Raw genomic sequence first — 27,782 nt, 5'->3', positions numbered from 1 at the left:
CTAAATTTCTTCTTTAATTGCTGTACCATCTCGCATTCATGTTCTTTTACAGCTTCAACAGGTGGCTCTTCAGTTTCAGCTCGTCTTTCCTCTCTTAATTTTTTCTCAATAACAGTTTTAACCTTTTCCGCTTTCTGCATTGTCAATCTTTTCTTTTTAATTGGTGATTCTCCTAAAAGCTCAAGTGATTGGTTAAGTAGCTCTAAAGACAGGTCTGGTCCAACCTTAGGTTCGGCTTTAAAATTGGGGGATGGATTTTCTGTTGAAGGTCTGAAAAAAAAAAGAACTGAATAAGTGTTAAAAGTTACAAAAAAATTATAAAATAAATAAAAAATATTTTTTTAATATAAATAAATAAAGTTCATGTCTATATAATAAAAAAATCCAATGTAGATGTTTACTTTTGTAAAAAAAATAATAAATTAAAACTTACCCGGCTTCAGGAGATTCAGCATTTTTCAAAGTCTTCATGTACTTTAGCCTACACCCATCACAAATCTTCATTCCTTTTTTTATGTCGACGCGATTGCACATGGCTTCAGTAACATTTCTAAGTTTTCCTGAATGTTTTCCAGTTTTAAATGGATCACAACACTTAGTTGAATACTTGTACCATTCTTTTGCCTGGTTTTCAGACATTGTTTTGCCGTAACCCCTAAATCACTATTTTTCAAAAAACAACACTTGCAATTTTTTTACAGTTTTAAACACGTACTCTTACACCACAATAGATACGCCAACGTCTATTTGTTGAGCTCAAATAAATTAAAAATGAGTTTACCCCTGTGCTTCTTTTATGCAGGATTTTTTCTGCAAAAACATGCATTCTAATTTATTTCTAAGACTGACCAATCAGGGAAATTGAGGTGTGGCCTAGCTAAAACGTGAACATGCAAGTTTTTGTATCTAGTTTAAAAAGTGGTTCATAGAAACAAAATAAGTTTTACAAAAACCAAGAGAAACCAAATTAGCTTTAATAAAAAGTTAATTTTTTAAGGTAAAATCATGTGTATTGAAAACTTTATTTATTTTTTGTACCTAAACCCATGATTTCTCCATCTTAAAATTTGGTCAGTATCTCACTAAAATATTGGCAAAAAATATATATTTTTTTGAAAAAAAAATAAAAATGGTGTTTTTGAAAAAAATAAAAAAAAAAATTTTTCAAAATTTTTTTCAATTTTTTTATTTTGAAAATGTGTCATGTGACACATCGTTTGAAAGGCCTTTAAAAGACCTTTTTAACAAGGTATCGCTCATGCATATCCAATAAGTAGTTTTACAGATATTCCTATTTTTCTATACCTATGTAAGAGCAAAATTTGGTAATTTTGTAATTTTCAAAAATTAATTACAAAAAAACTACTGGACCAAAAAATTTGAAAATTCAGATTTTTCATCTACTTTATAAGTAGAATAAGTGTACCAAAAATTATCAAAATCGGGAAGATGAAAATCCAAAGTCACCATTTTATTGGTTGATTTCATATGAAATGACCCTTTGACCCAATCTGTCGCTTACAATGTTGTTGTAGCCCACCATTCAATTACTCTCCCCAATTTTCATGGCATGACTAAGTAGTTTTATGGATCTGTAGTTTGTAGTAGGACAGGTTTAGTATACAGGGAAAGATAAGAGGAGGAAGGAGTGTCATGGTTGAAGAATTTAAGCGCTTACACAGACGTGGCGGCGTATGTCGACTGAACCCCCGCTGAGATGTCGAAAGCGATACATCCCTTACTAAACTTTGATGCAGTGACACACACCAGGCGCTCTTAAAATTTTCGTTGCATCGACGTTCCCGCGATCCATCCTAGAATCCATATGTCGCTAAGCGGTTTTACGACTTCGACGGCATATCGTATATCCCTGTATCGTGGTACAACACAGACGTTTGAGCTGTTTTTTAGCGAATTTTGTTGAGTGTTGCCAAATCTTGTTTAATCATGGAAATTACAGGCTCAAACTATATTTTGACTTGAATTTTTTACTCCCATATCAAATTATTTTTATATGGGACTCATTGTATTTTTAATTTTTTTATCTTATAGCTTAAAGGGCAACTTAATTAGGTACAGTTCTATCTGGAAAAAAAGTAATCTACTAAATAAATTATTTTTCACTCTTTGAAACTAATTTCACAAACAGTCAAACAAAATCTGTAACCATTGACCAGTTTGACTTGACTTGAGTTATTTGTCAGAAGGATTGACTTTAATAAAAATAAAATTATTGACTCCATAAAAATAAAGATAATAAACAGTTAGCTTACCTTACTTATTATTTTATTTATTATGCTCTACAGCAGGGGTCACCAATTAGTTTCCCTGAGGGTCCGTTTCGAAAACCGTTCCGACACTTCCGGGGTCCGGATTTATGCTGCCTGTGTCTGACTGTTCTTATTCGGTTTCTTTGTGGATTCTTGTTAAAAAATATCCCCTATAAACAAATCGGAAGGGTGCCGGGCGAAATTTTTAGGCAGAAATTGTTTAATAATTTTTTTAACAAATTCAAAACATTACCTTTTTTGCCCGCGAAAATATGTTTTTAGCATTTTTGGGTCATCTTAAATAAAAAAGATCTGTCATTTTATTAAAACTTCAGATTTTAAATATCTTATAACTCAAAAACTATCAACTTTTCAGAAATATGACAAAAGACCTTTATGATTCATAATTACAAAAGAAGCCTAAAAATACATTTTTCGAGGCTAAAAGTTATTTCTGAATTTGCTTAAAAAATTGTTTCACCCGGCACCCTTGATTTGTTTAAAGGGGACATTTTTGAACAGGAATCCACAAAGAAATCGAGTCTAGAAACATTTTTCATACAAAAGTGGCCTCACACGTGGACTAATATGGAAAGGAAATCTAATAATATCTGATTATTTTTTGGTTACTGTAGGTATACTTTTCTGTAAGTTTTCCTGGTACAATAAATAAAATATAAATTCATTGTGTATTTTTTGATGTTATTATCAGTATATTTTGAAAACAGCAGTATTGTAAATTGTTACTGAGAATATTTTAAAAATTAGGAATTTATATTTTGAATGCTAATGAAGTTTTTAGACATCTTCAATTTTGTAGAAAGGAAACTGAAGAATTTAAAATAAATAATCATAGTATGTATTTTTACTACAAAAGCGATATTACGTAGGTCAAAATTTTTGACGTAAGAGAACTGTCAAAACATTATATTGTGACTTTTCATTATTGCCATGTTTATAATAAACATGGCAATAATGAAAAGTCACATTCTAATGTTTTGACAGTTCTCTTACGTCAAAAATTTTGACCTACGTAATATCGCTTTTGTAGTAAAAATACTATACCTACAAAATGCCAATTAACATGTAATCTCTTCTACATTAGTTTCAATGCAAGGTGTTGGTTGCAAACTTATTAAATCTGAAAATTATTTTAATTAAATGCACATCTGAAAAGTACTCCTACTTAAAATATAGTAGAAAGGAAATGAATATAAAAAAATGCACATGACAATTTTATATTACAGCTTACTTAATTTCAAAATTAATGATTAGTAAGTATAACAATAAGGGGGGAAACTACAAAATTAAATTATTAGAGAGAAAAATGACATTTTTTTTATGTACAACCTGTCTGAAATTTGGAGTGAGTTTAGTGCAACTGAGTCTCATTAGGGAGTTGAGATATTCATCTGTTAAGTGAGATCTCTACCGATTTTTAATAAATTTCATTCTTGATAAAGCGACTTTGCACACATAAGTTGAGCCAAACAGTACACAATTGCATAGCCAAACATTTTCAAAATTGTCAAACACTAGGTATATTCTGAATTTATTGACGGTCTGCACAAAACTAGCTCGCCAACTTTTTATGTCGACGACAAAAAAATTAAGCCTAAGACTCAAAGTAATCTAGGTTACGAATATATAAATACAAAAGGGAAGAAAATAGAACCACAATAATTAGATGCACCTTGCGGTTGCACAAAACAGTGTAGGCAGAAAATTGTGCTTGTCAATAGATTCTACCAGATACTGAGAATACTGAACCACTGGAAGACATTGAACATTTGGACGACTTTTTAGATATTGGAAATATTGACAACTGAATTATTTTATTGTTGCATTTTATGTTCATTTTTTAGAATATAATTTTTTATACAAAAGGGAATGATAAGCCTCATATTTTTCAAAAACTCATAAACCGTTAAATAAACATATGTGTTACTTTTCTTGTGTATTTAATAACATATTTCCAAGCGATTATGGACCTTACTTCCGAGAAAAATGTAAAAATTGGATTTCAGGATTTGAAAATAAGGTTAAAATGATGTTTTCTCCAAAATATTGTTTGGTGGCATGTCCCCTTCTGGTCCCAAGGTCTTCAATTGTTCGGTAGATTTTGGTTGAGAATCGCACATTTTGGGTTTTCGCTAAGTCCAAGTAAAAGTTTTAAAATGCATTTTAGTGGAGTCACTGAAGGTTTTCACCTCCGATTTCGTTGAACCTTTATCGATTTTCATGAAAATTGGTGAGTAGTTAGAAGATACTTCAAGGAACAAAGGTGACATTATGCCAACTTGCGCTTTTACCCTGGGGGTAGATGCCACCCCTTCTCGGGGGTGAAATTTTTTTTAATAAAAATACCAGAAATCGGTAGAGGGGCAACTTCTAAGCAAAATTTGTTATATAAAGTTATTAACATAAATCAATACTTTTTGAGTTATTAAATATCAAAAATTTTATTTTTTCTTATAAAAAATGCATGTTTTAAAGCTGTTTTTCACGTATTACTCAAAAACTATAAGCTTTTGTAAAAAAACTGTTGTTACCAAAATTAAAGATAATAAAAAATTTAATACACTCTCCACTTAAAGAACTAAACTAATTTTATTTCAAAGTGAGTTATGGGTAATTGAATGTATATTTTTTTCGACGAGTACTCAAGTCCAAGTATTCAAGCTTACATAACGGGAAAACGATGCATTTTATAGAATATACTTGTAAAGAACTTGTCAAAGTACTTCGGAGTACCTATCAAATGAGCTCCAGTAGAAGTTAATAGCATCAAAATTAAGCAAGTTATGATGAAAATAAGAGAACCCTTTCGATTTTTTTAGGAAAAAGTGAAAAATTGAACATAGCCATTTCCACAAAAATTAAAATTTGTAGTAATCCTCACAAGAATTTCTTTAGGTTAACATAGTTAAGGATTTCAACAATTTTCACCGGTTTAGAATTTATATTTTTGGAAAAAAGATACAATTTAAAAAAATCAGAATTTTTAAAATTATCGTACTTTTCATTTTCTTTTGATAATAACTCAAAAAATACTCACTATACGTAAAAAATGATACAATACTAAATTTTTGTATTTTTTGTTTCAAATCTTTATTCATTTTACTATTTCAGTAGAGTAAAAAATAACCGAGATAGAAACTTTAAAAATTTCAATTTTGCGGAGAGAACCATGTAACCGGGGCCATTTAACATTTTATTGTTAAAAAAGTGAGAGGTTTAAAAGACTAATTTTGACATTTTTTAAGAGCTCTTAGAGTCAACTTTTAACTAGTTTTTAGGTGAACCTGATATCTTAAAAATTAACGGAGTTATTTACAAAAAAACAACATTTTTTGGGAAAAAATTTAAAAGATACATTTTGAAACTTTTTTGTTGCATACATTTTAATGCTATCAACTTGTTCGAGGGCTTATTTGATAGATATTTCTATGAACTTTGACAATTGTTTATTAAGTTTATGTTATAAAGCGCATCATTTTGCCGGTATTTAAGCTTGAATACTTAGATTTGGGTACTCGACGAAAGAAATATACATTCAATTACCTATAACTTCTAGTTAACACAGAAAGGTTTTCCTAGTTATGAGTTTATTTGATTTTTTATTAGCCTCAATTTTGATAATAATAACTTTTTTGTAGAAACTTATAGTTTTTGAGGTATTTATGAAAAATCGGTTAAAAACATGCATTTTTCTCACGAAAAATTAAAATCTTTGATCTTTAATAACTCAAAAAGTTTGGATTTATTTTAATAACTTTATATAACAAATTTTGCTTATAATTTGTCCCTCTATCGAATTGTGGGGTTATTTTTAATAAAATAATTTTCAACCCCGAGGAGGGGTGGCATCCACCCCCAGGGTAAAAGCGCAAGTTGGCACCATGTCACCTTTGTTCCTTGAGATATCCTCTAACCACTCACCAATTTTCATGCAAATCGATGTAGGTTCAACGAAATCGGAGGTAATAGCTCATATCCACCTTCAGTGACTGCACTATTTATGTTTGACCTTGCGCATGCTACAGAGGGTTGTATTTCAATAAAAGAGAGGTATTTGTAATATGGAGTTCTGTTGATTTTATAAAGAATATGTACACTAGGCTGTAATAAAGTTCAACCTGAATTTAATTTAAGTTTGTGGTTAAAGTAAACTAATAAAATTTAAGAATAAATTGTATAAAAAGATGACTTTTATTTTAACCAAATGAGAGTATAATTGAGGGGTGTAAAATCAAAGTCGGCAACCTCTTATTTCCATAATTTTGGGAAACCGTGAAAAACTGTAGAAACTAGCAAAATTAAATTAACGCAATAAAACTGATAAGAATCATATAAAATTTGGTTTGTTGTCAGATGTCCAGAAGGAGGAGCTTAAGAAATTATTTATTTTCCTTTTTTTAAATATTTTTGTTTGGAGATTGCCGCTTTTGTTTGCAACGCTACTAGATTGACTGATATGAAAATTATCTATAAGGAGATTACCAGTTTTTAAACTAATTAAACATCATTGTGCCGGTTACTTAGTAAATAAAAATATATTTTGATATTTAACAATAATGTAAAAGCAATTTAAATGCATATCACGTAAACAAAAATATCCGGAAGTTCGGGTATATATTCACAGGTTTCGACAGAGTTCACGACATTTACAGTTGATCACGTGCGAGCGCTGGTTCTTATTGGCCCGCAGCTGAGATTGCCGTGTTTGGTACGCACTCAGCTATGGATATTGTCGCTTTTGATCCTAACATGAATTTTTCACTGCGATTTGTATACAGTTAAGACCGCTTTTTTACAAATAGTTTTATCTAACAGATAAAAAACGCAACAAATGGCGTCCTTAACTCAAAACATGAAAATGTGGAGATTGTCGCCTTTGATTTTACACTCCTCTATTAACATCATTCCATTTAAAATTCAACTGTAGCTTGTTTTAACATGTTTTCTTCAGTTTTACCAAATATGAATACTTTAGAATAAATAGAAAAAAATGTAGAGCATTTTACATAATGTTAGAAGGGGAGGACTATACTGTTGCAGCTTTACTATGTGTACGAGTGAAACAGCGCTGACCCAAAAAAGATGGTGCTGTCATTTCGCTCAACATGACACTGTGTATGTTAATACACTACTCCAAGAAATTATCGCACCACATTAAAAATGTGTCATTTTGATGTCTCGAATTTAAAATAAAGAACACTGTAATGTAAATTTTATTAATGACAGTATCTTGTTTAAGATATCTAAGCATAACGCTGGTGTTTGGTGATGTGCTGTACATAATCACGACATAATGGATTCTAATAACTATTACAAATGAGGCCATAAGAGCCAGAGTGGCCTAACTGATTGTAACATTACCTTACATAATCAATCAGAAAATGATCAGAAGCTATCAATGTCCGATTGTTTTAGTGATTGTATGTTGACCAATAATGATTCTTGGTCAACATAAAACTACTACAACAATCGGATATTGTTAGCTTCTGATCATTTTCTTTGATTATGTAAAGTAATGTTAAAATCAGTTAGGCCACTCTGGCTCTCATGGCCTCAAATGGTAAATCATGAAATATTTTAAAAAAGAAGAGATAAAGGTACCTACAGAAAACCTAATAGAGATTAAAAGCTAACTAAATTTCCCCACGATACGCTAATAAATTACAGGGTGTTTCATTTAAAATAAATATGTATATTATTACAGTTTGAATTTGTTTATAGAACAGTCTAATATTTTGACCACCCTGTACAAAATGTTGTTACAATAAACATCTGTTTAAATATATGCTGAATAGTCTATTATTAAGATCCAAGAAAAAAAATTGTCACCGATTCTTTGATTCGTAGATATTTATTTTTTTCTACAACCTTATAAAAATCCAAATAAATCAAAACACCCTGTATTTAGGTATAGGGAACCTGTATAAAAGTATAGGTTATTATTTAACCGCTTAACGCACACATTTATTTGCAAAAATACGTCAAAAAATTACCTATTTATTTTATTACAGTAAAATAAACTACGAACAAGACTATTGTCACTAGATATAATCTAAAGTAAAAAAACGCATATTTTATTAGAAAAATATAAAATAACAAATACCCTCATGCGCTCACCCGAGTTAACTCGGTCGTAACTTTTTACATACAAAATACTACAAGTAAGAGAAGAAAATCGCAATTATTCAAGTTTAATACTGTTAAATATTGCTAAGTGTGATACACTCTAAAACAAGGGGTTACACACAGAGGTACGTCAGGGCAGAACGTGACGTCAGCAAAATAGAATTCTACTCATCATGATCCCACCCCAATCGGCAGTCGATCGTAGAAAGTTTAAAATTAGAAACGAGAGGGCACGGGCGCATATAAAAATATTTAGGGGGGGCAGACGTGAAGATGTTGCAGATTACATTTCATATACTTTGGATAACCATATATAGTTTAAAGCACCCGAAAAGCTAGGGGGGGCACGGGCCCCCCTGCCCATAGGTACGGGTGCCCATGCAAGTGGGGATACCGTTATTTAGCGCTAGAGGAGTTAAAACGCGTAGGCGCCTTATATATCGTACAAATATTTTAAACACTAGTTAAGCGAAAATAGAAACGTAGTTTAAACCCGAGTTAACTCGGGTAAGCACGTTAAGCGGTTAAGGGCGATTCAAAAATGTCATCAGGTATAGGGTGTTCCATAAGAAAAAAATGATTATGTATACAATGTATAGTGTTAATGGCCCTGTATATTTCTGTGAAGAATTTTTTTAATATGTATGTCGTTTTCCGTACAGAGACCGAGGCAAATAAGATGAACCACCCTGTATATAACAGCAGTTTATAGCATCCTGCGCCTTCCGTTTCTTATTTTCCAGCCACATCGATCTATCCAATCTTCTGGTCGTAGGTAGATCTATCTCAGACATTACTTTCTGGATTCCACTTATCCAGGTAGTTTTCGGTATGTCCCTTTTCCGTCTTTCGGGGTTGCCATTCCATTTGCAGCTTTGGGAATCGATGTTCGTCCATTCTTTGTACATGGTCATACCAACAAAGTTGATTTTCTTGAATTTCTTCTGTTTGTTTCCTATTCATAATATCTTGTACTCGTTTATTCGTTGCGCTTAAGACTCTAGAGATGCAGGCCAATCTTCGTCAGAAGTCCATTTTCAGTGTGAACAACTTCTGTTTTGTTCACTTATTCAGTTGCCAGGTTTCACATCCATACATACCACGTTTTAAAGATGCTATTTAGATAATTATTTTTTGGGGCCATATTGAATTTTTTGAAAACTTAGTCAAAATCAATATTATTGGCCAGGTTCTGTTCATCATCATCATAAGTGGCTCTATAATCCGTTGTGGATCGTGGCCTGCTCGCAAAGAAGTCGCCACTCCTGGCAACTTCCCTCCATCTTCTGACCCCTAGAATCTTTAGGTCTTCTTCTATATCATCAATCCATCTTTTCCGTGGTCGTCCTTTACTTCTTGTGCCCTCTGATTGTGAAAAGGTTATTTTCCTTAGTGTATTCGTGATCTGGCATTCTAGCAATGTGTCCAGCCCATCTAAGTCTCTGCACTTTAACGAATTTCACAATATCTGGATCGGTGTATAGGGTTACTACCAGATAGTATCAAGTTCTGCTACTTGTAATATTTTGTGACTGTCCAAATAAATTAGAAATAAAATGTGTGATTGTTATTTTTTATTCAACTCTTATCAATTTACAAAAACATTTTATTTAGAATCCACAGGTTTTTCTACCTGTTGCCAACAACCACTTGTTGCATCATATTTTCTGTATCAATCAATACATTCAACAGGTAGTTCAGAATATTTTAGCATGCACCATGGGCGGCGCCAGGTTTGTTTTCAGGGAGGTGCATCTGCATCTACACATATACTATTAACCAATATAAGCGAGGAGATAAAGCATTACAAACTTTTTTAAAGTAAGACGGAGATCGTTATGAAACCTTTTGCATTCGAAAATGCATTTTCTAAATGTATGAAAAATAAAAATTCACAACTCGGAAAGAACATTGTGTAAATATTGTTTTATACATATACAAGATTTATATAAAACACAAACGTATTTTTATTGAATAAAACGTAAATAAAAATGTTAATTTCCATTCCTGTTTTTAACTGATTCATTTTCTTCTTGAAGTGGCATCTCCGCGACGGAGGTCGGCAATCATAGCTATTCGGACTTTGTAGACGGCTGCTCTGAAAACTTCATTTGATGTACATTCATACCATTTTCTCAGGTTGCGCAGCCACGATATTCTGCGTCTCCCTATGCTTCTTTTTCCTTGTATTGTTTTGTTTGTATTTAAGGCTTTCATTTCTTTATTCATCTTTCTCAGAACCGCTTTGTTTGTGACAGTGTTCGGCCCATGATATTTTCAGAATTCTTCTATACACCCACAACTCAAATTATTCCAGTTTTTTCATTGATGCCACATTCAAGGTCCAAGCTTCCATTCCGTAAAACAAAATCGAGAAACCGTAGCACCTAGTCAACCTTACTCTTAGCTCTAACTTCAAATTTCTTGTGCAGAGCACTTTTCTCATTTTGTTAAAATTCGCTCTAGCCTTTTCTATTCTAATTTTAATCTCCTGGAAGCAATCATTTGTGGAGTTGATCATTGTTCCAAGATATGCATATTGGTCTACTCTTTCGACATTGGTTCCGTTTATGAGGAGATTCTTGTCTTTGAGTTCTAGATATTCTCATAAATTTTGTCCTCTTGATGTTCATTGTTATATCGTATTCTTGGTTATATATCGCTATTCTGTTCACCAGTCTCTGAAGATCTTCAATATTGTCGGCTAAGATGACAGTGCCATCCGCATATTATCTAATGTTGTTAATGGGCAGTTCATTTACCTTTATTCCAGCTGTTTCACCCTCAAGAGCTTTTTTAGGATCTCTTCCGAGTAGGCATTAAATCGAACTGGCGACAATTAATACGCATCCGTGTCTCATCCCACGTCTAACTTCAATTTCCTATGACAGCTGTTCGTTTACATTCTAACCTAACTAATTCATACATACTTGCCATCATACCCCAGGCTGTGGGTGAAAAATAGGTCGATTTCAGGATATAATTCAGGAATTTTTGAAACCTATCAGGTGTTGTAAAGGACGATGCCAGGAATAACTTCTACTAAATGTAACCAAAAATATTGTGCGCTTTTTTTTTATTGCGATTTTCATTTGTTAAATTTGCAATTTTTAATGATTTTTAATTTTTCAGCTTAGGATATTGATTTTAGAGAAAAACTTTTTAATAGAAAGTTGTAGTAAATTAAAAAACCTACAATTTGATAGACGGAGAGCTAGAGACGAGAAATCATCGTCATAAGTAATATGGAGTTTGGCATGTGAAATGTGTCTATTGTATATTGATAACTATGACCCCTTTCAGACTGACACCTCAGTGGATACAGGAAGTAGCAATAAGGGATGAAAGGGGAAAGTTGGTGCAGTCATTAAATGTTTTCACCTTCTATTTTGTTAAACCTCCATCGATTTGCACGAAAATTGGTGAGTAGTTAGAGCATAACTCAAGAAACAAAACTGATATGGTGCCAACGTGCGCCTTCACCCTGGGGGTGGATGCCACCCCTTCTCGGGGGGTGAAAACTATTTTATTAAAAACAACCCCACTAATCGATAGAGGGACAAATTTTAAGCAAAATTTGTTACTTCTAATTATTAAAATAAATCAATACTTTTTGAGTTATTAAAGATCAAAGATTTGAATTTTTCGTGAAATAAATGCATGATGTAAAGCGGTTTTTCGTGAATAATTCAAAAACTGTAAGTTTTATCAAAATAGTTATGATTACCAAAATTGAAGATAATAAAAAATAAAAGAGATTTATTATTCGAAAAACCTTTGAGAATTATTAAAGAGTGAGGTAGGTGATGGAATGTATATTTTTTTCGGCTAGTACCCAAATCTAAGTATTCAAGCTCAAATAACGGGAAAACGGTGCATTTTATAAAATATATTTACTGAACACTTGTCAAAGTACTCAAGAATACCTATCAAGTGAGCTCCAGATGAAGTTTATAACATCAAAGCTAAGCAAGTGATGATGGAAATAAGAGAACCCTTTCGAGTTTTTAGGAAAAAGTGAAAATTAAAACATACGCTATTTATATATTTATTTTGAAATTAGTTACAGAATAATTTTTAAAGGAATTTCGGGAATGAAGTTAGGATTATAATTTAATATCAAGTTCGTTTTATTACAATTTAAATATAACAAGTTAAAAATGCGAGCATTATTATAACGAAAACTTTGTTTTTTTTATGTATTTAAATTCCTAATATGGAAAATTGCTATTATGAAAAGTTGTTTAGAATTAAAAATTATGTTTAATGTGCAATTATATCCTACTATTTAAATATTGTGAGCTATAAAGGCACTTTACTGAGCGAAATTCATATTTTTTACACATCGACTAAAATGGATACAATTTTATATAATCTTATGTTTATGATTGCATCTTGGATTTTAGACCGTGCAGATATTTTTATGAAGAATAATTTTTGTTCGTAAAATTAATAATAAATTCAATTTTTGTTCGTAAAATTAATAATAAATTCAATTTTTGTTCGTAAAATTAATAATAAAAGAGTTATAAATGAAAATGATGATTGGTAGGTATCTCAAATTTGAGAAAAAAATTAAATATTTTCTTTTTATTAGAAGAATGTAGATAATAGACATTATTATAATAATTATTAATTATAATAATAACTATTGCATATATTAGAACACAGTTTTTAATTCCAAACAATTTTTCGTAGTAAGTAACAATAATTTACAACAGTGTGAAAAAAAGGTACTTTAATCTTGAGCGAAATTCATATTTTTTAAAATACCTCCTATAATATAGATAAAATTTGCTATCTGATGATTGAATCGTAGGTTTTAGACGATGCAGAACTTTTTATGAGTTATAACTTTATTTCGTAAAATTAAAAATAAAAAAGTGTCCCGTAATATATGTGTCAACTTAAGTAGACACACTGTATATTATACAATATAATATACATAAATCATTGGGTAGACAGCACCAAAAATTTGTAACCTGCCATTTAACATTACTTACATTAAAATTAATAACTATTATTTATTTATTTGATATTTCAATTCTTTTACAGTTTATATGAAGTAATATATTTTTGAAATTTTCATTAACATTTTTACGTACAGTGTCTCCTGTAGAATTATCTCGCTATCTAAAATTGTTAAAAAATCATAAATTGCTGTCCCGAGATGCAACTTGTCTTTGAGGTCGGTTATCTCGAAGATGGTTTGAGATATCGAAATGCCGTTTTCAGATTTGGATTCAGGAGACAAAACTACATTGACATCGGTACATAAGCTCCAGATATTGCAGGGGTGGCAACGCAGGAACGAACGAACGGATTTTGTGAATTTATAAACGAAATCAAAATTTTCGTTGAAAATACTATTTATTTTTCACTTTATCTGTCACATTCACTAAAATCGCTATCATAATTATTTTCATCACTTTCGCTATTATGAATGTCATCATCAGCTTGCTCATCATCCATCTCATCGTCTGTTTCATTCTCAAAAATAATATCTCTAACAATCTCTGGCATTTGAGGCCCTTCAAACCATTTGAATTTATATGTGTTATCTTCAGCAAGTTCCCAACCATTTTGTTCAATAACCAGATCTGGCGCTTTTTTTATAGGCGTTCAACCAAATACTTGTAATGTATCGTGCTCGTAAAAGATGTTGATATAGCTCAGATTGAGATGGTGGTAAAGTTGATGCATCAAAATATATATTAAATTACTAACCAGCATTATTAGAAGTCACAGGTGAAGATGTCATTTTTTGATTAACTTCTAAACTTTTTTTATTTACAGATGTAAAAAGTCTGTAGCATGCATGATGGTATCCGCTCGTATTATCAACAGCTTCTGGTAGAATAATATCACAGTATTTTAACTTGCACATTTTTCTAATATTTAATTTTTCTTTTGCAGTTTTCAATGTTTTTTCACTAAATAAGTTCACAGCAGTATCTGTATCAATTGTACAATTTATTTTAAGCACGCAAGTGTATTCTGTTGCCATGTTGAAAACAGTTATATTTTTGGAGTATAGGTATAATATATATTCAATACAAACGCCGACTCCGAAATGACAGTAGCAAGTACCTATACAATAGCGTCAATTTAAGAGCACATGCGTGAAGTTACGAATGATAAAAAGAACATATTATTATTAATTAAATGTATGTTACTAAAATATTATTTTTATATTATTTCGATATTTAATAGAATTTTTTCTATCGATATAAACTTAGTGGCGGTTCTAGCCAGGGGCAGGGGGGCAGCTGCCCCCTTCTGTTTTTACAGTACTTTTGTACTATAATTTTCGTTAAAAAGGCACGTTATCTTGTTTATTCACCGGTTGTGTTCCCTTGCCCCCCACTTTTTTTGGTCTAGAACCGCCCCTGTATTATGTACAGAAACCGAGGGTGTCCAATAATGGGGCACATTTGACATAATATTCAAATACATTTTTGCTATATTTTATGTAAATGTCTTAAAACAATTTTAAAAACTTATATAAATAATATAATAATTAAGCTCCACATTTTTGGAGCCTAAACTTTGAAAAATGTTTGTAGCATAATGTTTAATGGTATCAACTTTTCCGGGAGCTCATTTGATACATATTTCTAAGTACTTTGACAAGTGTTCAGTAAATATATTTTATAAAATGCACCGTTTTCCCGTTATTTGAGCTTGAATACATAGATTTGGATAGTAGCCGAAAAAAAATATACATTCCATCACCTATAACTCACTTTTTATTAATTCTCAAAGGTTTCTCCAATAGGAAATCTCTTTTATTTTTTATTATCTTTAATTTTGGTAATCATAACTATTTTGATAAAACTTACAGTTTTTGAATTATTTACGAAAAACCGCTTTACATCATGCATTTATTTCACGAAAAATTCAAATCTTTGATCTTTAATGACTCAAAAAGTATTGATTTATTTTAATAATTGGAGGTAATAAATTTTGCTTCAAATTTGTCCCTCTATCGATTAGTGGGGTTATTTTTAATAAAATAGTTTTCACCTCTGAGAAGGGGTGGCATGTGGCATCCACCCCCAAGGTAAAAGCGCACGTTGGCACCATATCAGTTTTATTTCTTGAGGTATGCTCTAACTACTCACCACTTTTCATGTAAATCGATGGAGGTTTAACAAAATAGGAGGTGAAAACCTTTAATGACTGCGTTAACTTTTCCCTTTCATCCCTTATTGCTACTCCCTGTATCCACTGAGGTGTCAGCCTGAAAGGGGTCATAATTATCAACATACAATAGACACATTTCACATGCCAAACTCCATCCACAGAGAACGGCAGTTCTCACCAGTGGCGCACAACACCCCTACATGCGACACTATATACACACGAAATTTTCGATTTTCTAAACCTGACTGAATTGAAAATTGGGCCAAAACCCATCTTAAAGTTTAGGAAAAGAGTCGTCCATTCATATGTCAACCATCAATTTTGGTCCAAGGGTGTGGATTTTACGGCCCTTCCCATTTAAAGCCTGTTTTTCGTTCTCGTCCCCAAAACTCCCAAAAATTTCAAAAATTTAAGCCCGACCTTTGCGGCTTCTGATAGCACAGATAATTACCTTTCCAACGCATGTTAAATTTTGAAAATCGGTTTTACCATTCAAAAGTTATCGAGCTCAGAAATATGACTCAATTTTTATTTAAAAAATTGAAAATGTTTGTGGATATGTATGTATGTATGTATGTATGTATGTGTGTGGAAAAGTTACACCGATCTGAATGATTTTTTCTGTGTTTCAAGAAGGTGTGAGGGCCGATTCAGAACCGGTCTAATTTTTGACTTCTGACTACCCTTAAGCCAGCTAGAGGGCTAGGTAGATACAAAATAGCATATTTTTTGGGCGTATATATCTTAGGTTCAAGGAAAGACAGGAAAACCGCAAATACACCAAATCAATAGGGTTGAGTTAAGCTTTTAAATGGCGCATAAGCGATCAAGCTGAGGCATATACACTGCTCACCATAGCCAAAAAACTGAAAAATTAAACTTTGAAAATTTTGGTTTTTCGACAATTACTCAAAATTTCAACCTACGAATTGTGCCAATAACTGAGCGTTTGTAGAAGGACTTAGGACGCGTCTAACGGTGTATACTTCATATCTGGGAAAATTCGAATTTTTAAGTTATAGGCTTCATAAGTATGATCAAATCTATTTCTTATGGGAAAAACGGGTTTTCAAGCTCAATAATTCCTGTAATACGTTCAGTTATCACACTCGATCTTGGATGCATCAGATACTACTTGTCAATACGTTTCAAACTCATGTTTGGTGATCAACATCAGGTAAGCCGTTCAGAAGTTATAGAGCTCCAAATGTATAATTAGTCCAGGAACTGTAATTTTTCACTTCGCAATTTTTACAGAATGGATAGATTTGTTTGAAAATTTGACAATAAGTAGTGGATAGTCCAAGGATCAAAATCTATATGATGCAGAAATACGCTTTTACCATGGGGTGGTTACCACCTCATCTCGAGGGTGGAAATTTTTTATTATATTTTGACCGCAAATGCTGGTAAAAACATTAATTATAAGCAAAAAAATGTTCATTATACATTTTTTTCATAAAATTAATAGTTTTCGATTTAGTGGTTATCGAAGCTATTAGTTTTATATCGAACAAATTACCAGAGACCGGCAGTTTTCGCCAGTGGCTCAGAAATACACCCCCCTACACGCGACACTATTATATGCACGAAATTTTCAATTTTCTAAATCTGACTGAATTGAAAATTGTGCCAACTCCCATCTTCAAGTTAAGAAAAAGACTCACCCATTCATATGTCAACCATCCATTTTATTCCTAGGGTGTCGATTTTACGGCCCTTCCTATTTAGGGTCTGTTTTTCGTTCTGGTCCCCAAAACTCCCAAAAACTTGGAAAATTTAAGTCCGACCTTTGCGGCTTCTAACAATACTGATCATTACCTTTCCAACTCATGTCTAATTTTGAACATTACCAGAGAACGGCAGTTCTCGCCAGTGGCGCACACCCACACCCCCCTACACGCGACACTATATTACACACGAAATTTTCGATTTTCTAAATCTGACTGAATTGAAAATTGGGCCAACTCCCATCTTAAAGTTCAGAAAAAGACTCACCGATTTATATGTCAACCATCGATTTTGGTCCAAGGGTGTAGATTTTACGGCCCTTCCTATTTAGGGTCTGTTTTTCGTTCTCGTCCCCAAAATTCCCAAAAATTTTAAAAATTAAGTCCAACCTTTGCGGCTTCTAATACAACTTATCATTACCTTTCCAACGCATGTCTAATTTCGAAAATCGGTTATACCATTCAAAAGTTATAGAGCTTAGAAATGTGACTCAATTTTTATTTAAAAAAGAGAAAATGTTTGTGGATATGTATGTATGTGTGTTTAAAAGTTAAACCGATTTGATATTTTTTCTCTGTGTTTGAAGAGGAGGTCAGGGCCGATTTAGAACCGGTGTAGTTTGTGACTTTTGACCACCCATAAGCCAGCTATAGGACTTGGTAGGTACAAAACAGCATATTTTTTTGGGGTATATATCTTCGGTTCAAGAAGAGACAGGAAAACCGCAAATACACCAAATCCATAGCGTTGAGTTAAGTTTTCAAATAGTGTCTTAGCTGTCAGGATCAGACATACACACGGCTCAGTATCGCCGAAAAACTGAAAAACTAAACTTGGAAAATTTTGGTTTTTCGACAATTACTCAACATTTCAACCTACTAATTGCGCCAATAACTTAGCGTTTGTAGAAGGACTAAGACGAATCTAACGGTGTATACCTTATATCCGGGAAAGTTCGAATTTTTAGGTTATAGGCTTCATAAGTATGATAAAATCTATTTCCTGTGGGAAAAACGGTTTCTTAAGATCAATAATTCCTGTAATAGCTTCAGTTATCACACTTGACCTTAGATCCATCAGATACTACTGATCGATACGTTTCAAACTCATGTTTACTGATCAAAATCGGTTAAGCCATTTAGAAGTTATTAAGCTATAAAAGTATAATCCAATTAACGATTATTTCCGAAATGGTTTATGTAGTTGTAGTGGTTACGACGCTAAATTTGATCTGGCAACGGGCAATCTGATTTCATTTACCGGCCATCTCAATATTTTTGTTTCAATCTATTTCGAATAGAAAAAAATCTAGTGTACATTCGATGGATACTAGATTATCTGGGATATAATGCAACAAAGGTGACCATTTATAAAGCTTGACGTGTAATAGGTAGTGTGACCAACTCCAATTCAGTCGAACTCGGGACAAAGCTGAAAAAAATACTTAAAATCCGGGACTTTTCAATGAAAATCGGGCCATGTTTTTCAAATATAGAACTTTAATATCATCATTTTATTGATAATATAACATTTTTATGTTGACAATGATATTTTTGTTGGGATTAAGCAACAATTGATTGTAATTATAACTACATTTTTCTTAGTTTTTGACGTTTCGACTCCCAATCCGGAAATCGTTCTTAAAAAAGGAAATTTTTTATGTGGTACTAGTAATACAAAGAGCACTGAACGCTAGAATGCTGGAAAAAAGACCGGTTGGAAAGCCAAGAAAGGACTGGGAAGACACATAGTCCTGTCGCCAGGGGGGGTACAACGGCCTTCTTAATTCAGATGGACTTACCCAAGTTTTTTTTATATATTTTGACCCGTAGAACACGAATTTTTTGGGTAACAGTTGATCCGGATGTCGATAAGTTTGTTATAGACAAAGAAGTTGAGGAATTACATAACAGCGATTTCTCCCAAAACAAAACATTTTTTTGTATTTTTTGGGTCATTCTAACCAAAAAATGTTCCTACAAGTTTTTTCGTAGGATGCATAGTTTTCGAGATAAACGCGGTTGAACTTTCAAAAAATCGAAAAATTGCAATTTTTGAACCCGAATAACGTTTGAATAAAAAATAAAATAGCAATTCTTCTTACCGCCTTTAAAAGTTTAAGTCAAATTATATCTGTTTTGAATATTTGCATTGCTAACAATTTATTTTTGATTGTTAAAAAAAGCTATAAACACATAGTGTTTCCCGTGCCTAATACATGCGTTATAATGCATGCTACTTAGAAATAGCCCCGCTTGCACTTTTACCTCCTCTACGTACTCGTTCGATTTTAAATATGTAAGAAAGCATTGAAACATCACTCAAGCACTAGGTGTTTATAGCTTTGTTTTAACAATAAAATAATACATTTGTAGCAATACAAATAATTAAAACCGATATAATTTGACTTGAACTTTCAAATGCGGTAAGCAGAATTGCTATTTTATTTTTTAATCAAAAGTTTTTCGGGTTCAAAAATTCCAATTTTTTGATTTTTTGAAAGTTCAACCGCGTTTATCTCGAAAACTATGCATCCTACGAAAAAATTTGTAGGAACATTTTTTGGTTAGAATGGCCCAAAAAATACAAAAAAATGTTTTGTTTTGCGAGAAATCGCTGTTATGTGATTCCTCAACTTCTTGGTTTATAACAATCTTATCGACATCCGGATCAACTGTTACCCAAAAAATTCGTGTTCTACAGGTCAAAATACATAAAAAAAACTTGGGTAAGTCCATCTGAATACAGGAGGCCGTTGTACCCCCCCTGGCGACAGGACTAACAGTAAACAGCGACGCACAAGCACTTTTAGGAGTCCGTGTATGGAGAAGAGCAGCCACATACAAACAAGGGTGGAGGCAAAAAATAAAGGAGGCCAAGGCTCAATTTGGGCTGTAGCGTCGTAGAAGAAAAAAAATTAGTACATATTACATTCCAGACATTGTCGACTTTTTTGCGTCCCACCAATTCAATTTAATGTGAATTCTTAAAAGAATAACGTATTCAAAATGCCACAAGGAAATAGCTTCAGAACAACGTATTCAAAATTTCAAAATAAAATTTTACCAAAACTTTGAAAATTCGGATGGCCCGGAAGCCTTGTTCGGGACACCTGGACACGACTTCGTAATTCGGGCCATGTCCCGGATTTTTCGGGCTAGTTGGTCACATTAGTAATAAGGGAAAATTGCATTCAACTTCATACATTTAATTTATAAATAACTTTGAAAAACTCCTGATACAAGAATAAAAAACCGCTAAACGCCGTAAAAATGAGTGGCGCATAAATGAGATCTGATATGAATATTACGTGGCGCGAAAATGGATTTTCATTTGATGCAAAACAAAATTCTAGTTTTATTTTAAAAGATTTTGCCATAATATTTGCTAAATTTGAAGTAAACGCGCCACAAAAGAGTTTTAAAATGCAAACTGTATCAAAGTTACTCTTTTGTGGCGCGTTTACTTCAAATTTAGCAAATATTATGGAAAAATCTTTTAAAATAAAACTAGAATTTTGTTTTGCATCAAATGAAAATCCATTTTCGCGCCACGTAATATTCATATCAGATCTTTTGTAGCTGGAATATTTTATGCGCCACTCATTTTTACGGCGTTTAGCGGTTTTTTATTCTTGTATTACTTATGACGATGATTTCTCGCCTCTAGCTCTTAGATTATGAGGTTACGGTAAGTTTAATTTGGTTAATTGGTTATTGCAAAACAGCATGCGAAAGGTCCAAAATGGCCGTTTTTTACAATTGCATTATTTATTGTACAAATAATTTTTTTTTATTTTTTAAAGCTTTAAAAGGAAGATCTTTCAATTCCAAATATAAAAAAATTGTAAAGCCAGATTAACGAATTTGTTGCTTAGATATTATAAATTGTTTATCCCAAGAGGTCAAATGTCGAAGGCTATAACTTTTTGAAAAAAAAATCGTAGAGAGTTGGTGAAACATCTAATCTCCTTCTAAAGAGTTATATTTTCATAACCTCTTAATTTTTGGGTTTGCAAATGAGGGGGCAAATTTCGTTATAAACATTTAGAGCTGAAGCGGCCCTGTACATCCTATGAGTTTTTAACTTAGATTATTGTTGCTGAAGATGAAACAAAGATTTATAAAGAAATAAAAAATTTCTACGACCAACTGAAGCCGAGATAATTTTTGGGTTTGAAAATAAGGGGGCAAATTTCGTTATAAACATTTAGAGCTGAAGCGGCCCTGTACATCCTATGAGTTTCTAACTTACAGATTATTGTTGCTGAAAACACCACGAAGATTTATAAAAAAATAAAAATTTTCTACAACCAACTGAAGCCGAGATAATTATTATTTTTTCTTAAGTCGTAGTGCCTTTATTTATAAAAATTAAGAAATTATTTTACAGTCATTGACTAAAGAAAGACTTATATTATCTTAAAATAAATATTATTATAAAATATAATAACATTTAATTATTAAAAATTATTTTTAAAATCGGTGCTTTTGCGGGCGGCCGAATTTTGCAAATCGCCCGGCTCGCTTCAAATCCGCGCGGTCGGAAAATTTTTACGTAACTTGTATTAAATTTTGACAAAAAACAATTTAATAATATTACCATTATACAGTCTATTTACCACTGTATTTGTTTTTCTCGATAAACTTTTATATGTGAAATTTCATTTCTGAAGAAAGAATATTACAAAAATGATACATATATATGAAATGTATAACTATATTTTTAATTTTTTCATTGTTATATAAATATAATAATAATAATGTTACTTCTTACTATAATATACAATATAAAACTTTTTCTTCTTGTAGTGACTATTCTTTTTGGATTTCACATAGAAAAGTTTAACAAGAAAAACCAATACAGTGGTAAATAGACTGTATATTATAATGGTAATATTATTAAATTGTTTTCTGTCAAAATTTAATACAAGTTACGTAAAAATTTTCCGAGCGCGCGGATTTGAAGCGAGCCGGGCGATTTGCAAAAGCACCGATTTAAAAAATAATTTTTAATAATTAAATGTAATTATATTTTATAATAATTTTCATTTTAAGATAACATAAGTCTTTCTTTAGTCAATGACTGTAAAATAATTTCTTAATTGTTATAAATAAAGGCACTATGATTTAAGAAAAAAAAAACAATTATCTCGGCTTTAGTTTTTTTGTTAAAATTTTATATTTTTTATAAATCTTCGTTTCGTCTTTAGCAACAATAATCTGTGAGTTAGAAACTCATAGGATATACAGGGCCGCTTCAGCTCTAAATGTTTATAACGAAATTTGCCCCCTTATTTTCAAACCCAAAAATTAATTTGGCTTTAGTTGGTCGTAGAAATTTTTTATTTTTTTATAAATCTTCGTTTCATCTTCAGCAACAATAATATGTAAGTTAAAAACTCATAGGATGTACAGGGCCGCTTCAGCTCTAAATGTTTATAACGAAATTTGCCCCCTTATTTTCAAATCCAAAAATTAGAGGTTTAAAAATGTTTTACGCATTTATTTACATCAGAATATGAAAATATAACTCTTTAGAAGGAGATTGGATGTTTCACCAACTTTCTACGATTTTTTTTCCAAAAGTTATAGCCTTCGACATTTGACCTCTTGGGAGAAACATTTTATAATATATAAGCAACAAATTCGTTAATCTGGCTTTACAATTTTTTTTATGTTTGGAATTGAAAGATCTTTATTTTAAAGCTTTAAAAAATAAAAAAAAATTATTTGTACAATAAATAACGCAATTGTAAAAAACGGCCATTTTGGACCTTTCGCAGGCTGTTTTGCAATAACCAATTTACCAAATTAAACTTACCTTACCTCAAATTGTAGGTTTTTTAATTTACTACAACTTTCTATTAAAAAGTTTTTCTCTAAAATCAATATCCTAAGCTACAAAATTAAAAATCAATAAAAATTGCAAATTTAACAAATGAAAATCGCAATTAAAAATAAAGCGCACAATATTTTTGGTTACATTTTAGTAGAAGTTATTCCTGGCATCGTCCTTTACAACACCTGATAGGTTTCAAAAATTCCTGAATTATATCACGTTTTTTGTCCCTCTGGGGACAAAAAATAAGAAAAAACAACAAAATAATAGACAAATTCCTGAATTGTTTCCTTGCTCCCAAATAGTTTTAAAATTACGAACACTCCCCAGACCCACCGGAACATTGCGTACCAGAACCTATATTGTTACAAAAACAGCACTGCTTGCAATTATGTTAAGACCATGACCAACTACCAGTGATCTATTTATATAGTCAAAATTCAAAAATGCAAATATACAAAACAATTTCCTGAATATGTCCATATTACAAACAATATTGATCATTTTGAAATTAGAAAAAAAAATTGATCACTGCGTTATTGAATGAAGAAAAGAGTTTAAAAATGTTTCCAACAAATTATATGGTTATTGCAACCACAGCAGAAAGGACAAACATTCAGTTGGCTATCTTTTTCACAACAGATTATGTTACAAAATAAGCTAGAGGTGATTATCACCGTTTTTATCTTAGCTTATTGTGCATTTAGTCATCAGGTCTACTTTTTTTATCAAAATAATGAGTATGTAATATAATGATTGAGTAGGTACATTGTTCGTTTGTGCTGACACGGCATTCGTATAAAATATCTCAATCTCAACATTGCTGACAATAAACACCAGACATTTGAATTTTTGGTGATTTGATGATGCAAATTTAATATACATGGTGTAACAAAAATGCAGATCATAAATTAAATCACATATTCTGGGACCAAAAATAGTTCGATTGAACCTAACTTACTTTTGTACAAAAATGTGCACATAAAAAAGTTACAGCCCTTTGAAGTTACAAAATGAAAATAGATAAAACTTATGTACGTTCCAATTAAATTATTATTGCGGTACCATATTAGTTAAACACAATGTTTTTAAAGGTTTGTTGCCTTTTATTACTTTTTCTATAAGCCAGTGTTTATCGTCTTTTGTTTAGTGTTTTAAACGTGTAAAAATTACATATTTTGAAAATAAATGATGTGTAGTCATATTTTGTTACAGATTACAGAGAATAGTCCATATACTCCCACAACACAGAATCGGCAAGATAACTTCAGTCATAATGCTACGCCTGTATCAGTGTGAGTAATATTGTCATATTTATTCTTTTCAAATTTGTTTAAATTCATTAAGGTCTCTGCCCACTACACCGTGTCATACTATGACCGTATGTACACGACCAGGCCGGACCAGGTGCCATTTAGATAAGAAAATATCAAAAGTTGCTCCACTCTTCCATATTTTAGAAGCAGACTAATAAATTTGTTGACGAGGATATCGCGCAAGCTCCGTAGTCGTTGTCACGTGGTTATTCCGCCATGGTTTCAACTCAGTTGGAATACAAATCCTATGTTGAAAAGTTACAAGGCTGAATTCTTCTATAACGTCTATATTCGTTGATGAAACAGCCATCAATAACAAAGACTTCAATCCCATATATAAAAATGTAATATGTACTTATAGTCTAAGAGCTCGAGCCGAAAAATCATCGTCATAAGTAATATGGAGTTTGGCATGTGAAATGTGTCTATTGTATGTATATTGATAATTATGACCCCTTTCAGGCTGACACCTCAGTGGATACAGGAAGTAGCAATAAGGGATGAAAGGGGAAAGTTAGTGTAGTGTTTAAAGGTTTTCACCTCCTATTTTGTTAAACCTCCCATCGATTTGGATGAAAATTGGTGACTAGTTAGAGCATACCTCAAGAAAAAAAAATGATTTGGTGCCAACTTGCACTTTTACCCCGGGGTGAAAACTATTTTATTAAAAATAACCCCACAAATCGATAGAGGGACAAATTATAAGTAGAATTTGTTATATCATGTTATTAAAATAAATCAATACTTTTTGAGTTTTAAAGATCAAATATTTGTCTTTTTAAGAGCACATGCGTGAACATATAAATTAATTGTATGTTAGTAAAATATTATTTTTATATTATTTCGATATTACAAATTTAACAAAAGTGTATTCGAATATGTCAAATGTACCCATTATTGGACACCCCCCAGATTCTGGACATATTCAGTTTATATTGATAGAAACAATTTAATTAAATATCGAAATAATATAAAAATTATATTTTACTAACATACAATTAACCCTTAACTGGTCCGACGTCGTCTGACAGACGATTCAATAATTTTAATTATTTTTTATTGGAAATTGGCACCGCCCACAGGCAAGTCGTTCTATCTAATCCTTAAACTATTGGAGCTTGACAAGTGGGTGTATTTGAGACAAGTTTCTCCCAGTTCCTAAAAAGTTATCGCAACAGTTAGGTTGAGAGTAGTTTCTCAGACGACGCCGGACCGTTGGTGTCACTTTTTTGTGTTCATACTTGGAGTTCAAGAAGAACAAGAGGATGTTCTTATTTTAGACAAACGCAAGATTTGCAGTTTATGTCCTTCTAGAAAGCGCAGGATGACAAAATACCTGTGCTTGCGTTGCAAAAAGACTGTTTGTTTGGGATGTACAAAACCACTACCTATGTAAACATTGCATATAAAATAGGTAAAGTTTGACTGATGCTGGAAACAAACATTTTTGATCGATTCTTATTTTACCTAGTTTTTTGTTTAGTGTGCAGTTTGAACATCTATCCCAGAAATACATTTTGTTTTTCATGTTGTTTTTTATATTTTTTTTATTTACTTTAAAAAACTATGTACTTTTTCACAAATATTTGTGCGGATTTCAGTTTTATTTTAATATTTTTTTCTTAACCCAAATAACGCCCAAATCTAATACGTTAACTTTTATATAAACATATCAAGGTATGTTTGTAACATTTATTTATATAAAAAAATTATTTTTGAGTGTTGTTTGGCTTTCTTAAAAACAGTAGTTTCGCAGACGACGCCGGACCAGTTACGCTACTGCTACAGTACCGGACCAGTTAAGGGTTAATTAAAATGTTCTTTTTATCATCCGTAACTTCACGGATATGCTCTTAAATAGACAAATCTTTGATCTTTAATAACTCAAAAAGTATACTTTATTTAGTATAAGATTTACTTTAATAACATGATATAACAAATTTTGCTTAAAATTTGTCCCTCTATTGATTTGTGGGGTTATTTTTAATAAAATAGTTTTCACCCGCGGGAAGGGGTGGTATCCACCACCAGGGTAAGAGTGCAAGTTGGCACCAAATCGGTTTTGTTTCTTGAGGTATGCTCTAACTAGTCACCAATTTTCATGCAAATCGATGGAGGTTTAACAAAATAGGAGGTGAAAACCTTTAATGACTGCACTAACTTCCCCTTTCATCCCTTATTGCTACTTCCTGTATCCACTGAGGTGTCAGCCTGAAAGGGGCCATAATTGTCAATATACAATGGGCACATTTCACAGGAAAAACTCCATATTACTTATGACGATGATTTTTCGGCTCTAGCTCTCCGTCTATTAAATTAGATATGGCACAAGAAAACATCAGTTTCAGAACCTTGCTAATTCTAAATTATTTGCTATTTAACTTCTTCTTCTAATGGCGCTACAACCCTTTGTGAGTCTTGACCTGCTTAACAATGTTCTTCTTCCATTCTGCCCTGTCGGATACTTTCCCTCGCCACTGCATGATGTTCATGGTTTTAATATCCCCCTCTACGTCGTCTATCCAATTTTTTACGGGGCCTTCCTCTTGTTCTATTTCCTTGGGGCTTCCATCTCTGGACTGGCATTCTTTTTAAGTGACCAAGGCAGCTTAGTCTTTGAGACTTTACAAATCTAACAATATCTATGCACTGCTGTACATCCAGCTCGTGGTTCATTTTAATTATCCACGAACCATCGCTCAAATGTGTCGGTCAAATTATCTTCCTTAGTATTTTGCGCTCAAATATTTACCAACTAAAACATTTATTTAACCCGCCGTTACACGCGTCTTCTATTGTGACGTGGTTGCACGCGTATGAGCGTCGCCCTCACCTACATCAATTTGACTTATTTCGAGGAAGAATGAATGTCAACATGTATAACTGTAAAATCGGTTGTACTCACATATTATAGAAGGTCTCGTAAACCATTTTTTTTATTAATTTAACAAAACAAAAGTAAATATAATATAGATCAAAAGCAAGTTTTCCTTATTTTCAATTTCAGGAAGCCACTGAAGTAATTGACGTTCTTTACGCGAATTAATTTTACTAAAAATACAAATTAAAATTAACAACTGTTCTGAAGCTATTTCTTTGTGGCATTTATGTGATTAACTATTAATATTTTGTATTTTGATAACGACGTCCGAGGTGGATTTCTAAACGTCAATAAAATCAATTTTTAAAGTTAAATTGTGGCTTATTTCTCAATTAGAATAGGTAAATTTAAAAATGGGTTCTTAACCAGTGGGGCCCCTAGAATTTTCCTCTGGGGGGGGGGGGGTTTGGCTTGGGTACCGAAAGTTTTTTGTATTATTTGTGAAAGACA

General features: G+C 32.0%; 1 protein-coding gene and 1 long non-coding RNA gene across 2 annotated transcripts in view; one reads left to right on the top strand and one right to left on the bottom strand.

The window, feature by feature from the left end:
* The window catches only part of LOC114324399 (DNA polymerase alpha subunit B), a 79,129-nt gene that overhangs the window by 14,584 nt on the left and 36,763 nt on the right, over positions 1-27,782 (top strand). The window contains exon 4 of the mRNA XM_050648992.1: positions 24,351-24,430. Coding sequence (XP_050504949.1) covers positions 24,351-24,430 — 80 coding nt within the window. The remainder of the gene's footprint in view (positions 1-24,350; positions 24,431-27,782) is intronic.
* The window catches only part of LOC114324377 (uncharacterized), a 56,143-nt gene that overhangs the window by 12,808 nt on the left and 15,553 nt on the right, over positions 1-27,782 (bottom strand). The window lies entirely within an intron of this gene.

Source organism: Diabrotica virgifera, chromosome 4, assembly GCF_917563875.1.
Source record: "Diabrotica virgifera virgifera chromosome 4, PGI_DIABVI_V3a".
Lineage (NCBI taxonomy): Eukaryota > Metazoa > Arthropoda > Insecta > Coleoptera > Chrysomelidae > Diabrotica > Diabrotica virgifera.
This window is presented reverse-complemented; position numbering and strand designations above follow the sequence as displayed.